Source organism: Rissa tridactyla, chromosome W (assembly GCF_028500815.1).
Source record: "Rissa tridactyla isolate bRisTri1 chromosome W, bRisTri1.patW.cur.20221130, whole genome shotgun sequence".
NCBI lineage: Eukaryota > Metazoa > Chordata > Aves > Charadriiformes > Laridae > Rissa > Rissa tridactyla.
In genome coordinates, this window is record NC_071496.1 from 20,516,151 (window position 1) to 20,532,056 (window position 15,906).

Sequence of the window (15,906 nt, forward strand, 5' to 3'; positions counted from 1 at the left end):
GCAGAATCTCATATAAAAGTGTAATTTATTGATGAGACTGTTTTTTCCACTTTAAAAATCTTGGTGCTACCACATCTCTAGGTATAGAGATATTAAAATAATATGAAGATTAATATTACAAGAAATGAATTAACTACAGTAGGCCTATGATAATGAAACTGGGATGACAAAATATACCTCCCAGTTCCCTCAGGGAGAAGCTTGAAAGGGTCTGATGAGTAAACATGATAAATGGGTAGATAGGTGAGAACTGAAAGGAGGCTTTATGCTTTGTAAAACCAATGCCCTAAATGAAGCTTAGTAATGACTTCGCTTCTATTATGATTGATCTCTAGGCAGCAGTTGTGGTGGTATTCAACTTTGCTATGGTTTTGCTGATTTTTCCTGCTATCCTGAGCATGGATCTTTATCGTCAGGAAGACAAGAGACTGGATATATTCTGCTGTTTTACAAGGTGAGAATGTGTGATAGAATTACAGTATGTGAGATGCATCCTTTTTGTGATCACCAATCAGTGCTACTACCCCTTGTCAGGAGTGGGAGTTCTTCATTGCAGCAGGACAGCAACAGGGTCAGTATGTTATTGTCATGGTTTTATTGCTAGTGACTGAATTACATTTGCTACCTTGTTTTTTTATCAGACTGAGGGGAAAAGTCAAAAGGCATTTCACACACGCATACTTTTTCCTTTATTCATATGTACATCCATTTTAGCCATTGGAGGTCAACTTTCTGGAAGCATGTAAAAGAGCCATGTTTTAGTAATATCTGTATTTTTAGAATTTTATGGGGTACTGCAGTGTGTCCAGTGCTGGTATTGGGTAACCTTGGAAGACTTAATTCCAGTCTCTTATGGAAGACTGTAAATAACTCAGGGTACTCAGAAGCCTTACTTATACACTATACTTATACACTTACTTAAACACTATGTGCTTTTTTTTATGCTTTTTATGCCTTAAAAATAATGTAAAAACTATAAATTTACTTCCCTTTAGCCCAGTTTTTCATAGGACTATGAGGAATTCAGAACGATCGATACCATTGGAAGGTAGTGATTGATAAACTTTCTGTTATGGCTCCAAAAGTAATTTAGAATGATAGTATGCACACTCTTACCTAATACACATACAGCTCTGAGGGCAGGGGCAGGCTAGGAGGAAGCTACTGTCATCAGCAGAGCCGCCACCTAGAGATAAAGCATATTTTCTACATTATTTTTTGCTTTTGCCTGCAATGAAGAGGATAAGCTGCATTTCTGTACGTGTACTCTCACATGCATGTCATAACCAGGATGTAGAGAAAACCCCTTGTGTCCTCTTAGCCTTTCACACCCATGTAGGAGCAGACACAGTTTGATCTTTTGAACTTCGATGTCAAAGAGAGAAAATGCTTTCCTAAATTTGTTTTTAAGGGAGTCGTCAGAACAGGGAGTTGTTCACAAGCCAGGACTCTTGCTTTCTGTTTCTGATTTAGCCATAGTTTCACTGGATGGTCTAATGTGCTTGAATTTTGGAGCCCTGATTCTCAGAAGTAGGGTAGGATTCTCAGGGTGGTCAGACCTTCCATTTATTCCCCCATCTAAAGTTGTACCAAATGTGAATCAGAACTTGGGCCCATGTACATATGAAGAAATTCAGTTAATTGAATTGCTTTCTTTAGGTAGGCAATATTTTCTTCCTTTTTGTAGGATTTTTCCACTTGGTGAAAAATCTCTGATACTGTTTTCTATCAGCAATTTGTTTTTATTTACAGAAGGAGGCTTGTTTATGACATTTTTTTAATAAACTAGGTATCTATTATGTTCTTGCATAGACTACAATAAAGGGAATGCTTCAAAAAAATGCTTCTGTAATTTCATCTCTTCATGTTGCCTGTCCTTCCTGGGAATTAATCCTTGTACGCGTTTACTTCAATTTTAAAACACGCAGTCAGTGTATGGCAAGTGGTTTCAACCTGCCTCCCAAAAGTCTGAGATCTTATCCAGAAGGTCCAAATATTATTTAACAGTTACTTTAATAGTTCTAAACAGAAGAACTCAGCATGTCATGCATTTACATTTTGATCTTCTAAATAGTTTAATTCTCAGCATGGTTGTGTAGATGTAAACTCACACGCACGTATCATGCATTCAGACTGTGTGCAACTACTTGGCTATTGACCTGATTAGCGTGTGTAATTAATAGAGTGATGTGAGTGGATGCCAGTGTCTTCAGACAAATGCTGGTTCCTTCTTTCTTGGGCACAAGAAACGTGCAGAAACAGGCTCAGAGGCCTATACTTTAAACCGTGTCTAAGAAATATTTCCTAAAAGTGCAGAAGGAAATTCTCATCAAAACATTATGCTTAATTAACATAAACAATTTAATAGTAGTAGAAGCAGTCTCAGGTGGAAGTAGATTATCCTATCTAGCCTGATTAAAATAAAGACCTATCTAAATGTGAACAGATGTTTTTCTCTTCTCTTGCAGTCCGTGTGCCACTAGAGTGATTCAGATTGAGTCTCAAGCATATGTGGAAAACAGCGATAATACTTGCTACAGTCCTCCACTCCCATACAGCAGTCACAGTTTTGCACATGAAACTCAGATTATGATGCAGTCTACAGTGCAGTTGCACACAGAATACGATCCTCATGCACAGGTGTACTACACCACAGCAGAGCCTTGCTCAGCAATATCTGTGCAGCCAGTGACAGTGATGCAAGATAATCTCAGCTGCCAGAGCCCAGAAAGCACAAGCTCGACAAGAGATTTGCTTTCCCAATTCTCAGACTCCAGTATGCATTGCCTTGAGCCACCCTGTACTAAATGGACACTCACATCTTTTGCAGAAAAGCATTATGCTCCACTCCTGCTAAAACCAAAAACTAAGGTACTCAGAAAACTATTTACCTGTTTTTCAAAAATAGACTTCTGCCTTGGCCAATATGAAAATTATCCTGACAATAGTATTAATTATCAGGAAAAAATAGAATTATTTTGCAATTATAATTCTTAATAATTTTACACCTAATTTCATACTTTAAAAGTTTTATCTTGGTAGCGTTGTAGTGACATACTTTTACAATATAAGTTATCAGTGAGGGGTTTGGTGACTTTCAGTAACCTAAGCTCATGAACAGTGAAACTAAGTCTTCATCATCATGTAAATTTCCTGTTCATGATCTAGAACCCCTTCACTAAAACACAAATTAGTTTGGCCTCGTAGTGTGTGTGCACATAAATATATAAAAGCTTGAAAGTACAGTGATGGGTATTAATTTTGAACCTGGTTCTGTGTCCAGTTATTAATTTCTTTAGGAACATAAAACCAAATGCATTTCCATTTTCTGTTGCAGATTGTGGTTATTTTTCTTTTTCTGGGTTTACTTGGGCTCAGCCTTTATGGAACTACCCAGGCGAGAGATGGACTGAATCTCACAGACATTGTGCCACGAGAAACTCAGGAATACGACTTTATTGCAGCACAGTTCGAGTATTTCTCTTTCTACAACATGTATATAGTGACACAGAAAGCAGACTATCCCAATGTCCAGCACTTACTTTATGAACTTCACAAAAGTTTCAGTAATGTGACATACATTTTGTTGGAAGAGGATAAGCAGCTTCCCAAAATGTGGTTGCACTACTTTCGAGACTGGCTGCAAGGTAAGAGAGAACTGCATGAACTTTTCTTTTTAATTCTACGGTAGCAAGCAATTATTCACTGTAGCAACGCTCTCCTCTTCCAATACGGTCACATGGTTTAAAGCATGCTAGCAGGAGGGAAAATGTCTAGGTTCTGCTCTGAACTCGGACATCAATTCGCTGTTTCTCCAACATCTCACTTAAATTCTTTGTGGCTAAGTTTACTCCCCAGTAAAGTAGTTTTGGAGCTTTAAAAGATTATATCCATGAGGGGTCATCTCATGTCATTAATTTCTAAGTGGCTAATGAGGAGTTCTACTTTATAATTAACGGCCCAGGTTCTTGGGAAGATAAATGTTTGCTGAGTGTTTTGAGAACAAAAGTCCCGGTCCAGCAATGTATTTTGGCACAGGCTTAACTTTCAGCACATGAGTGATTCTGTTGGCTTCAGCTGGGACTGCTAGCACAAAGAAAGTTCAGTGGGTCTTAGGCATTTTATTGGATTGGGAGATTACTACACATTCTAGACTTCCAATCAAGTATCCTCACTCTTTCTATGGTGCTACTTTTTCTGTGCTGAACTGTAACTGGGAGGTGTTATAGGTAGTATGATGATAATTATATTAAAGTGGGCTTATTAAAGGCATAATATTATAATTATTCATATCGAGGCAAATAATTCTTTTGTATTTAAAATAAATAGTAATGCTACATCTCAGCAAACTTAACAATTCTCTCTTGTCAGCAAACATCCTGCCCAGAAATACTTCTGTTCTACCTCTGTCTCACTGTTGGAAGAATCTTCAGAAAGCTTTTGCAAACAGAAAAATAAAGTGTGCTGACCTACTGAGACTGTAAATTTTATCCTTAACTGTTTACAGATGGCCAATGCAGCCAATGATTCTTAGAAAACATGCACGTAACTTCCACTGTTTGGAGTTCCTTCAGCCTAACACCCCTCTTTTTTCAGAGGCTCTTGTATTTTGCTACCTGGTATCAAATCATGTTAACATTTTCTATTATCTGAAAATGCAACAGAAGATAGTTAACATTAATCGTTTGTTTAAACTGGAAACGTTAACATTATTTTTGTGACTGACTGAATGTAAACGAGATAGCTTAAATTCCCTGATGGCTTTTAATTAGGCTTGTTTTTGCAAAGGGTAATCTTATCTCGTGTTTCATGGTGCCAGCTGTTCACATGAGTCAGTAGGAATTCCTTCCTCACCCCCATTCCAGCATCCAACATACTTATGGAGAATTTTACATTCTTCTATATAACATTTTAAAAATTGTCTTAGTTTGTATAATTTCTCTGCAGAAAGGGGTCAACAAGTTACTTTTATCTTTCTGTCCAGAAACGTTTAATTAATTACAGCTATCTTTAAAGCAGATTGAAGGGCTTTTGAAATCATTGGTGTGAACAGTTTATAATAAAAATATTGTTTGCTTTTAAATCAGTTACTCTGCTATTAATTTCAAAGTGTTATAGGGAATTTTTATTACTGAAATTTTGAAATCCTTCAGAAAGCAAGAACAACTGATAGTGGTTTCTTGGTATTCTTTCTGCAGCCTTTCAGTTTCAGCAGTGTAAAAGGCCAGTAATAAAATGACCAAAAGTGTAAAGTGGTTAAGCCAGCTGAGAAATACAGATATAAAATAGAGCTGGATTTGAGGGATGATCGAACTTGTAAGAACTGTAGCATACATCAGAGGGGGGAAAAGAAGCGAAAGAGCTAAGTTTCCACACACTGTAGTCATGTAAAATGTAACTTGCAACCACGAATTGGTAATGTTGCATGCAACTGCATATATTTGGTATTGTGTGTCTGCTTAGCCCTGTGTCAACGGTTTGATATTAGTCTGAAAGTTCTGCCCCCAAATATTGTCTAGCATAGCAACTTGTCTGCTCCTCTTAAGCTGTCCTTTGAAGGTCTCTCCTTTTTTCCTACATTCTTCTTCAACAACCTCCTCTTAACTCCCAAAGGGATCTTTTACATGACTATTATGACAGCACAAATGCTTTCACATAACCACTCTCTAAGAGATTTAAATGGTGTTAGAGTTGTATTCAGAAAGGATGGATTTGTATTTCTGCGCTTCACAGAATCACAGAATGGTTGAGATTGGAAGGGACCTCTGGAAGTCATCTGGTCCAACCCCCCTGCTCAACCTCAAGCCAGTTGCCCAGGACCATGTCCAGATGGCTTTTAAATATCTCCAAGGATGGAGACTCCACAACGACTCTGGGCAACCTGTTCCAGTGCTGTCACCCTCACAGTAAAAACATTTTTCTTTATGTTCAGATGGAACCTCCTGTGTTTCCGTTTGTGCCCATTGCCTCTGGTCCTGTCACTGGGCAGCACTGAAAAGAGCCTGGCTCTTTGCACCTTCCCTTCAGGTTTTTATATACATAAAAACCTCCAGTCCCTTAAACATCTATGGGGTCCATACTCCAGGCCCTTAAACATCTTTGTGGCCCTGTGCTGGATTCTCTGCAAGTAGCTCCATCTCTCTCTTGTACTGGGGGACCCAGAACTGTACATGGCGTTCCAGGTGTGGCCTCACCAATGCTGAGTAGAGGGGAAGGATCACCTCCCTCCACCTGCTGGCAATACTTTGCCTAACGCAGCCCAGGATAATATTACCCTTCTTTGCTGCAAGGGTACATTACTGGCCCGTGTTCAACTTGGTGTCCACCAGGAGCCCCTGGGCCTTTTCTGCCAAGCTGCTTTCCAGCTGGGCGGCCCCCAGCATGTGCTGGTGCATGGGGTTGTTCCTCTCCAGGTGCAGGACTCGGCGCTTCTCCTTTGTTGAACTGCACGAGGCTCCTGTCTGCCCAATTCTCCAGCCTGTTGAGGCCCCTCTGGATGGCAACACGAGCCTCTGGCCTATCAGCCGCTCCTCCCAGTTTTGTGTCATCAGCAAACTTGCTGAGGGTACGCTCTGCCCCATCATCCAGATCATTAATGAAGATGTTGAGCAGGACTGGACCCAGTATATTGACCCCTGGGGTACGCCGCTAGTTACTGGCCTTCAACTAGACTTTGTGGCACTGATCGCCACTCTCTGGACTGGGACATTTGGCCGGTTACCAACCCACCTCACTGTCTGTTCATCCAGCCCATACTTCATCAGCTTCTCTATGACGGTCTTATGGGAGACAGTGTTGAAAGCCTTTCTCGAGTCAAGGTAGACAATATCTCCCCTTGTCTACCAAGCCGGTCATTTCATTGTAGCAGGTTATCGGGTTGATCAAGCGTGACTTCCCTTTGGTGAAGCCATGCTGACTACTCCCGATTACCTTCTTGTCCTTCAGGTGCCTGGAATGGTTCCCAGGATTATCTGTTCCATCACCTTCCCAGGGATCAAGGTGAGGCTGACTGGCCTGTGGTTCCCTGGGTCCTCCTTCTTGCCTTTCCTGAAGATAGGAGTCACATTTGCTTTCCTCCAGTCCTCAGGCACTCCTCCCAATCTCCATGATCGATCAAAGATAATCAAGAGTGGCCTCACACTTCCTAAATATTTTCCCCACTCCAAGGGCACCAACAAACAGCATTTTCTTAAAGGGGACTTTGAAGTCCCTTCAATGATATCAGAATATCTACTGTTAAATCATCTTCTTTCTGGGCAGGTGCTGAAGGGCTGCACATAGCAGGTTTGGCAGGCTTATTTCATTGCTTTGTTCTCAACCTGTTGGCTTTACAAATGGGTACGATTTTGTAAGATGACCTGGGAGGCAGTTTTCTAAGGGAGGGGGGAAGAATTTATAAATGGGAATGAATACTTAGGTCCTGAGGTGGTGTCAGTAAGATTGTGTTTTCTCTTCCAACACTCTCATCTCCTTACAGCTGTGGCTAACCTAGCTTATCTGTAATGATGGTGTTCATTACAACTCCTCAGTGCAGCTGTGAGGTGGGTTGGTGATTTCCACCACCACCCTACCCCTGCTGTGAGGTATTCCCTCACCTTTAAAAGGAGACAAAGAGGAAAACAACAGTTGAGAGTGTATAGCTGTTGGCTGTGATCTTTAGATGTGCTGGCAGCAGATCCTAAGACTTGTATTGGGTACACAATTCAAACAGATGGAACAAATTGAGCACTCCCACTGTGCTCAAGAAGCAGCTGAGTTGCTGTTTGAAGTTGACAGTTTGAGTGTGGTGGGTTTTTTTCCCTTGTAGTAGAATTTCTGCTTGTATCATAGAAGTTATTGCCTTGGTGCTCTGCAGTAGCCCCGGACAGTTAATGAAGTGGGGTGTGTCCCCTTCTGTTGTTTAATGTGCTTGGCCAGGATTTTGGTGAGGGAGGGGGGAGTATGGAGAGTGTATTTCTCTTCTGGGTAATGGACTAAATCTCTCCTTGGTTTTAACTCCACAGTAGCCAGTGAGGTTAAATCAGGGCTGAACTCAGCCCCTTCTGTTTTGGCACCATCTGTGTCAGGGTGAGACTTCAGCTTTTGTTTTGAGGAGGATGTACATGAAAGAGTAATTGTTGTGGTTTAACCCCAGCCAGCAACTAAGCACCACACAGCTGCTTGCTCGCTCCCCCCACAGTGGGATGGGGGAGAGAATCAGAAGAGTAAAAGTCAGAAAACTCGTGGGTTGAGATAAAGACAGTTTAGTAAGTAAAGCAAAAGCCGCTCATGCAAACAAAGCAAAACAAGGAATTCATTCACTACTTCCCATTGGCAAGCAGATGTTTAGCCATCTCCAGGAAAGCAAGGCTCCACCACGCTTAACAGTTAGTTGGGAAGACAAACACCATAACTCTGAATATTCCCCCTTCCTTCTTCTTCCCCCAGCTTTATATTGCTGAGCATGACGTCACACGTCATGGAATATCCCTTTGGTCAGTTGGGGTCAGCTGTCCTGGCTGTGTCCCCTCCCAACTTCTTGTGTACTCCCAGCCACATTGGCAGGGCAGTGTGAGAAGCAGAAGAGGCCTTGACTCTGCGTAAGCACTGCTCAGCAATAACGAAAACACCCCTGTATTATCAACACTGTTTTGAGCACAAATTCAAAACATAGCCCCATACTAGCTATTGTGAAGAAAATTAACTGCTCTGGCAGGGGGGTTGGACTAGATGATCTCCAGAGGTCCCTTCCAACCCTACGATTCTGTGATTCTGCAGGACAGTCACAACCAGCACAGTAATAAATGCAAATATGATTATGGATTTTGAGTGGGGTGACTCTGGAACTGTACTTCATGAAGAAAACCGCTTTTTATTCTAGACAAGTTTGACTCTTTCCTGCAGAAGTGTACAAGCAGAGTGCTAGGTTACGCTCTCACATCCAGCCTTGCGCTGAGGCGGTGGTGAGGCTATGCGAACTCAGGAATGGCTCTGAGAAGGACAGTGGACCTGAGAGTCCTAATCCCATCCCCACTCTCCCTTTTGCCTTGAGGGGAAACTGATTATTCCAGTGCAGATTGCATCTCCCTTTTGCTAGCTCACTTTTGCTGGTCAGCAACGTGGGAAGAGTCTTGAGGCTTTTCCCTTGCACCTTCTTGCTTCTCCTGCCTTTCTTTGGGGGAAGTACTGGACACGAAAACGGTGCTTTTACCCTCCCACGCACTGACCGTGAGGCGGGGAGCCCAAATCTAGGAGGCAGCAGATGGATAATTTTCTTCCTGCTTCAGCTATAAATAGTCACAGTTTATATTAAAAAGAATCATTATTATTGTTTCTTCCTACTCAAATTTGTTTCAAAGATCGATTTGTCTTGTCCTATCTTCCTCACACCTTCCTCAACTCTTTAGGACTTCAGCATGCATTTGACAGTGACTGGGAAGCTGGGAAAATCACTTACAACAATTATAAAAATGGATCCGACAATGCTGTTCTGGCTTACAAACTCTTGGTGCAAACAGGCAACCGAGCAAAGCCCATTGACATCAGCCAGGTACTGTATCAGAGTCCATACTGGTTTACACAGGAAGCACAGTCCGTCATGAGTTGGGGGAGGTGCAAGGAGCATGCCATAGCCTCTTTTTTCATCTTGATAAATTGAAATTCCTGAGTCGTACCTAATTGCATAGCCTCTCTGACTTTGCTTGAGCTACATGCTAGCTGTAGAGTCTGACCTGTGCTGAGAAGCATTTAAAATCAACACCAGGAATGCCTGTCCTTGGTGATTATTGGCTGGCATGCATTAAATGCTGTTCCTGTCTCATACACACGCACAGTTTCCACTGCAGCTGGTGTGGAAGATGCTACTCTGCATCCATAGGTAGATGGAGCCTGGTCCTATGTCAGACATACAGCCAATGTTAGCCTTGTTCCTGATTTGAATTAGATTTGTTTATAGGGATGACCTTTGCTCAGCCTTCTGCTGTGGCTTTGAATCTAGTATTTGCAATTATTTGGTTAGTTCCTACCAATTTATTCAAAACACACATTTTAAAGAAAGATGTTTACAAATGATAGTGAATGGAAGGGGACTGAAATAACTATATGCTGTACAATATTATTGTACTGTCATTACTAAATATAGATATACTGTAGTAGAACTGAGAATGACAGTTGGTTGAGCTGCCTAAATAAAATACATCTGAGCTTCTTTCATAAGGTTATCACGGCATATGACTGCATTTGCTGCTTTTTATTATCACATAGGTAGGTGAAACATACTGGATTTTTTTTTAACCGTTGCTCTTCATTTCATTAAAAAGACCTGAAACTGGAGCCAAGCCAGAATTTTAAATAAACGAAGCAAACCAAAAAAAAAAAAAAAAAGCAGTAATACTTTTAATCCACAGAGTATACTCCGTCAGAGTTCTAACTGTGCGGTATTTGGCTGCAGAACCCTAGAAATGTACCACTGCTGTTTACCCCACAGATACATTTGCCAACAGTGACCCAAATAACACAGTGCACTTGTCTGGGTTTTTTTGGCACTGGACATTTTCTGAAATACATAAGTCATAGGAGACAAGTGTTAGAAACATTTATACAGATGTTGTTTTATTTCTGTCACTCTCCTCCATTTACTGGGTGGCATTTCCTTCAATGTTATCAACAGAGGTTAACTGCGCACAGGCATGTATAGGGTCTCTTGACAAGTATTTTTCCCCTTTCTTTAAAATATGTTTCTCCAATTTGGTTGGTTTTCACCCTTGGCTACAGACAGTCTTTTGGAATTCAGATGTAATTGGTTCAGTCTATTCTGGAACCATCTTCTGATTTAGTGGTTATTATAAACATCATATAAATATTAGTTTATAAATAGCCACTTTCCACTGTCACTGTAGTTATTTAGATTTTTCTTCGTTGTCAAACAATAGTTTGTTGGTAAGTCACTTCAAGTGAAAGTTCATACTGTTTGTCTTTTTCTTTCCCCCCTCCTGTATGTGTCGCATCTCTAGGCTTTTTGTCATAAGCTTTGCAGCAAGAGCCCTGAAAGCAAAACTCATTCTGAATGGCTTCTAATCTTTCCATTTTGCAGTTGACTAAACAGCGTTTGGTGGATGCAGATGGAATCATTAACCCAAATGCTTTCTACGTCTACCTGACAGCCTGGGTTAGCAATGACCCTGTGGCCTATGCTGCCTCACAAGCCAACATCCGGCCTCACCGCCCAGAATGGGTCCATGACAAAGCAGACTATATGCCAGAAACAAGGCTGAGAAGTAAGCAACATTTCATCTTAACGTCTTATAGCTTATATAGGTGGTCTCACTCCTTCCTTCAAGACCTAGTAATTCTATAGTTGGGTGACACGGTATAGGGCTCAGAAGCATAAACAAAATAACGTATTGTGTTACTCTCTAGCCTCAGGAGACAAATGCAGTTGTGGAATCTAGTGTAATGTGGCACCACTGAAGGGTCTTATCATGTTGAAAAATGAGTTTCATAACAGTTTCTAGCAAAGCTCTAGAAATTTGTAATAAGCATTGCTTTTTAATGTCACCTGATAGTTCTGTATGTGAGAGAAACCTGGAGATTGCATGAAATTCCTGAATTTCATCACTGAGATTACATCATGTTTATCCTCTGGTTTTAATATGTAAGGAAATTGTATCAAGTTAGCTTGTATGTATAAGCTACCGACACTGATATGGTACAAGAGCTATTTAGGGGAGCAGTCTGCATGAGTGCGTGTTCTCCTTCTGTCCCTCCCACTCTGTGATGTTCACTGTTTTGCATCCTGAGCAGTAATGCTGGTTCGCCTTGCTTTGCTTCAGCTTTGTATTTATTGGGAGGATCGCTAGTTGGACACCCGCGGACAATGGGAGAAGACATGTGGTGGAGGACTGGCACTCTTGAAAATGTGCTTGGGTAACAAGCTAGCTGTGCTTCAGTGTATCCGAACCCTAGGGCAGGTATTCAGTAAAAGGCTGGTGAAGATTAAATGCATATATTGAAATATATCTGTAGTTGTTAAATTGTATATAATTGTTTGGGAACTTGATACAGGCTGTGTTTATCCCGAATATAGTAATCTCCTGTATTTAGAGTTTTTAAAGTGTCAGTTATTCCAAAGATGCAAAATTTAAATTCAACACCTTTGAGCATTTTGCTATAGAGAACAAGCGTCTTGTTAATCATGCTCTCTGTGTATCTCCTTCTTCTCAAACACATTAAAACATTGTTATCCTTTTCCTAGTTCCAGCAGCTGAGCCTATAGAATATGCTCAGTTTCCTTTCTACCTCAATGGATTGCGTGAAACTTCTGACTTCGTGGAAGCTATCAAGAAAGTGAGAGCTATCTGTAATAACTATGCCGGCCTGGGGATTGCCAGCTACCCGAATGGTTACCCATTTCTATTTTGGGAGCAGTATATTGGGCTTCGTCACTGGCTCCTCTTATCCATTAGTGTGGTTTTGGCTTGCACGTTTCTGGTGTGTGCCCTCTTCCTCCTGAACCCTTGGACGTCTGGCATCATTGTAAGTTTATTATGAGGGTCTTTGTTGAAGTCAAATTCCTTTCAGCATAGCTCTTGCTGTAGTCAGGAAGGTTTTATTTATGTCTGGGCCTCTAATGGAGTACGTATATTGCATCATTCATTATATACTTATTCAACTTGAGGGGGGAGAGTTCATGCTAAAGGTACAAACCTTAATAACCTTAATCCTTTGGCCACCTTTTTGCAGCTTTAAAGGTTTCTTATAAGGATATGTGAACTTTTGCCCTTGTTCAGATGCACGTTAACATGAGAAATAAAGACACAGAGGAAAATTAGGAATGTTATTAAATATTAAAGTTATTTCTATTTAGTTTTTCCTTACTCCTTTTTATCAGACAATGTTATTTTTCAAGGCAGTTGCTTGTGACTAACTTGCCTGTAAATTTGCCCACTGATTTCTGAATGCAATCTTTCTGGAAAGACTGAAATGGTTAGGTTGTACAGTATGCACTGAGAAAAGAGTGTAACTGGGCTATTGAGGAGAAAGAGTTATAAAATTATAAATTGAAGAGAATACTCCTCCATGCTTTCTGCAAGGCACCATAAGCCTCATAGTGAACATTCAAGTTAAATTGGATGATGATGTTACTGTGTTTAAATTCCATAAACTGTTGTATGGTTTATAAAATGTGTAGTGTATGGTTTTATGAATGTTGTATGGTTTAGAAAAGTGTAAAACAGTTACTAGTTTTTGTAATATGTTTATATGGCGAGTATGTTAAAAGGTAAATGTTTAGTCTAGAATATTTTTCATAGCACTTAATCAAGCAATTTATGTTATTTTTCCTGCTTTGTTAGCTTATAAAATCATTTATTATAGTGCATACTTTTTTCCCTTGGAAAGGTGGTTTATTTTCAGAGTATGACATTGCTTTTATAAGTTTGTCTCTTTTTATCCTGCTTGGCTTTAGAAACTTTGAAGTCGATTCCATGGATTTCCTCCCCTCCCTTATTATTTTTTACAAGGTAGATGAAAGAAAAATAAAAGCTTTCCCTTAGATTTACCTATTTGCATTGTCCATGTCAATCCCTCCAAGTATCTTTAAAGCTTGAAGGCCCTCTGTAACCTGAGACTCATCAGCTAATTGTGACATTCACTTACTTTCTTCTGGGTTTTAAACCTACTCTGTAGTCATCCTCACTCACATTTGGAGTACTACAAAAATAATTCCAATGCAGTTATTTGAAAGCTAGTTTTTCTAGAAGGATTGTCACAGAAACAGGTGAAAAAGAAAATTTATCTTCCAGTGGGTATCCATGAGAAGGAAGAAAAAAATTATTTTTCAAATCACATTGATAAATTGTTACCAATAGAAAAGTGATACTTGATCTGTTAACTGGTTCTTGGAATAATAATTTAAACTGACTCTTTAGAGGGTCATTGCCATTGAGCAAAATGAAACAAGGAAAAATGGCTTGTCTTTAGGGATAAGAGAAGGACTGATCTGAGGGATATATTTTATAGTCCCCGTATTGTTTTGAAAGATCCTTCCTCTTCATTTGTCTAGAGTATGAGAAGTTACTAACGGCTGCTTGAAATCATCTAGGTGGTGGTGCTGGCTCTGATGACTGTGGAGCTGTTTGGCATGATGGGTCTAATTGGAATAAAGCTGAGTGCAGTGCCTGTGGTTATCCTGGTTGCTTCTGTTGGCATTGGTGTGGAATTCACTGTTCATATTGCTTTGGTATGTAAAACTAGAAAGCATTTTCAAAGTATTTTAAAATAAAATGGTGACTGTTATGATTCCAAATCCTTACTTAGACTCCTAAGTCAGTAACATGATTCTCAGAAGAGTATCAGTCTCAAACCTTGCACAAAGTTTTGTGTGCCATTTGGATTGTCATGGTAGAGTACATCTGATCTGATGAAATAGTTCCTAACTATTGAGTCAGTCTCCTAGAAGATAAGAGGGAATACATAACAGTATTTTAGTATTTAATAATGCTTTTTGAAGACTGTGATTGAGATCATGGGTAAACGTGGTATCTAGTTGTGTGAGCCATACAAATACATAGACAAAGCAGAGCTCTTAATGTTCATTATTTTAGTCCACTCTCTCCCACTCATCATCTGCAGCCTTGCCGTTGTTGACTCTCAGTGCTATGTAACTGTTTATGCTCTCTTGTATATAGATTCTGTATCTTGTGGTAAAGAAACCTTTGAAGGGAAATATTCAAAATCATATAATGTCATTTAATCTCTCTGGATCGCTAAAATTTGAATGAGTTAGAATTCTTCACGTGAAAAATCTACACCTTCTTTTCAAAACCCATCAGCTATTAATGGGCTCAAATGTGCAATCTGCAGGGAAAGAGTTTTCCAATGTAATAAAGAGAAGTAGAGAGGAAAAAAATATTTGAATCTTTTATATAAAACATTTTCAACATTTTCAAAGCTAGATGTCCAAATCTAGAGCACATCTAATCGTCCAGCTTAGTCAACATGATGTACAGAAGTGCAGAGAAATTACAGTTCTCTTGCAAGGGAGCAGTTGTGGAGGCTCGTTATGCAAAACTCATCCTGCTTTATTTGGTGTCCAAGACTGGAGTAAAGGGCTATTTTTCTGTGTTCACATTTGAAAATGGCAGTGCTGATCTATGCAATGTTAAGGATAAGCTTAGACAAAGGCCTGATTTCTATTTTCTGCCAATTTATCAATATCAATACTAAGTTGGAGTTCCTAGATATTTTCTCAGAAATTGGGGAAATTCAGAATTTAAATGTTTATATACTACAAATGAAAAGCTAATTTTATCTTTGTAACTAAAATGACGCAAACCCACTCCTACCAAATACTTCCAGAAAATGTAAAATATATTTGTATTTCATCTGACCATGAAAAGTAGAGGTTGAATTATCCCAAGACACGCTTTAGCTTTTTGTTTATGAGAAGTTTATAAGATTCATGATAAATTTACATAAAGCATATAGGATAAAGCTAAGGATTGCTGGCTCTGTGGTACTTTGGTGGATGCTTAGCACGGTATCTTTGCATACCACAAGCTACACAGGGGTTTATGATACAAGTGACTTCTGATAGAAGTGTTGCTACTTACAACGCTGGTACCCGCAATAGTCCCTCTTCTTTCCCAAACATGGGGGAACTGCATGCTGGCTTGCAGTTGCTAGCACATTTCCCGGAAGAGGTTTTGTCAAGACCCTTCCCTTCTTAGACTCTATAGTTTTCAGAAGTCAGGTATTATTTTTTTTGTTCCACAAAGTAGGAACAAATAGACTATTTCTCTAATCCGATTTAAGGAACAACCACAGAGAAGGAAACAGGCAAAAAAATTTCTACCCACCTCTAAGCAGAAGTAACCTGTAACTTGGGTAAACTGCCTTACCCAAGTGCTAAATGTTTACACAAAATGC

At 39.9% G+C, this 15,906-nt stretch overlaps 1 protein-coding gene across 1 annotated transcript in view; it reads left to right on the forward strand.

Moving 5' to 3' along the window:
* The window catches only part of LOC128901901 (protein patched homolog 1-like), a 54,126-nt gene extending 39,367 nt beyond the window's left edge, over positions 1 to 14,759 (forward strand). Inside the window, exons 11-18 of the mRNA XM_054184049.1 lie at positions 336 to 454; positions 2,469 to 2,871; positions 3,338 to 3,647; positions 9,387 to 9,529; positions 11,072 to 11,255; positions 12,233 to 12,513; positions 14,081 to 14,218; positions 14,667 to 14,759. Of these exons, the coding sequence (XP_054040024.1) occupies positions 336 to 454; positions 2,469 to 2,871; positions 3,338 to 3,647; positions 9,387 to 9,529; positions 11,072 to 11,255; positions 12,233 to 12,513; positions 14,081 to 14,218; positions 14,667 to 14,759 (1,671 nt within the window). The remainder of the gene's footprint in view (positions 1 to 335; positions 455 to 2,468; positions 2,872 to 3,337; positions 3,648 to 9,386; positions 9,530 to 11,071; positions 11,256 to 12,232; positions 12,514 to 14,080; positions 14,219 to 14,666) is intronic.
* Positions 14,760 to 15,906: the final 1,147 nt, after the last annotated feature.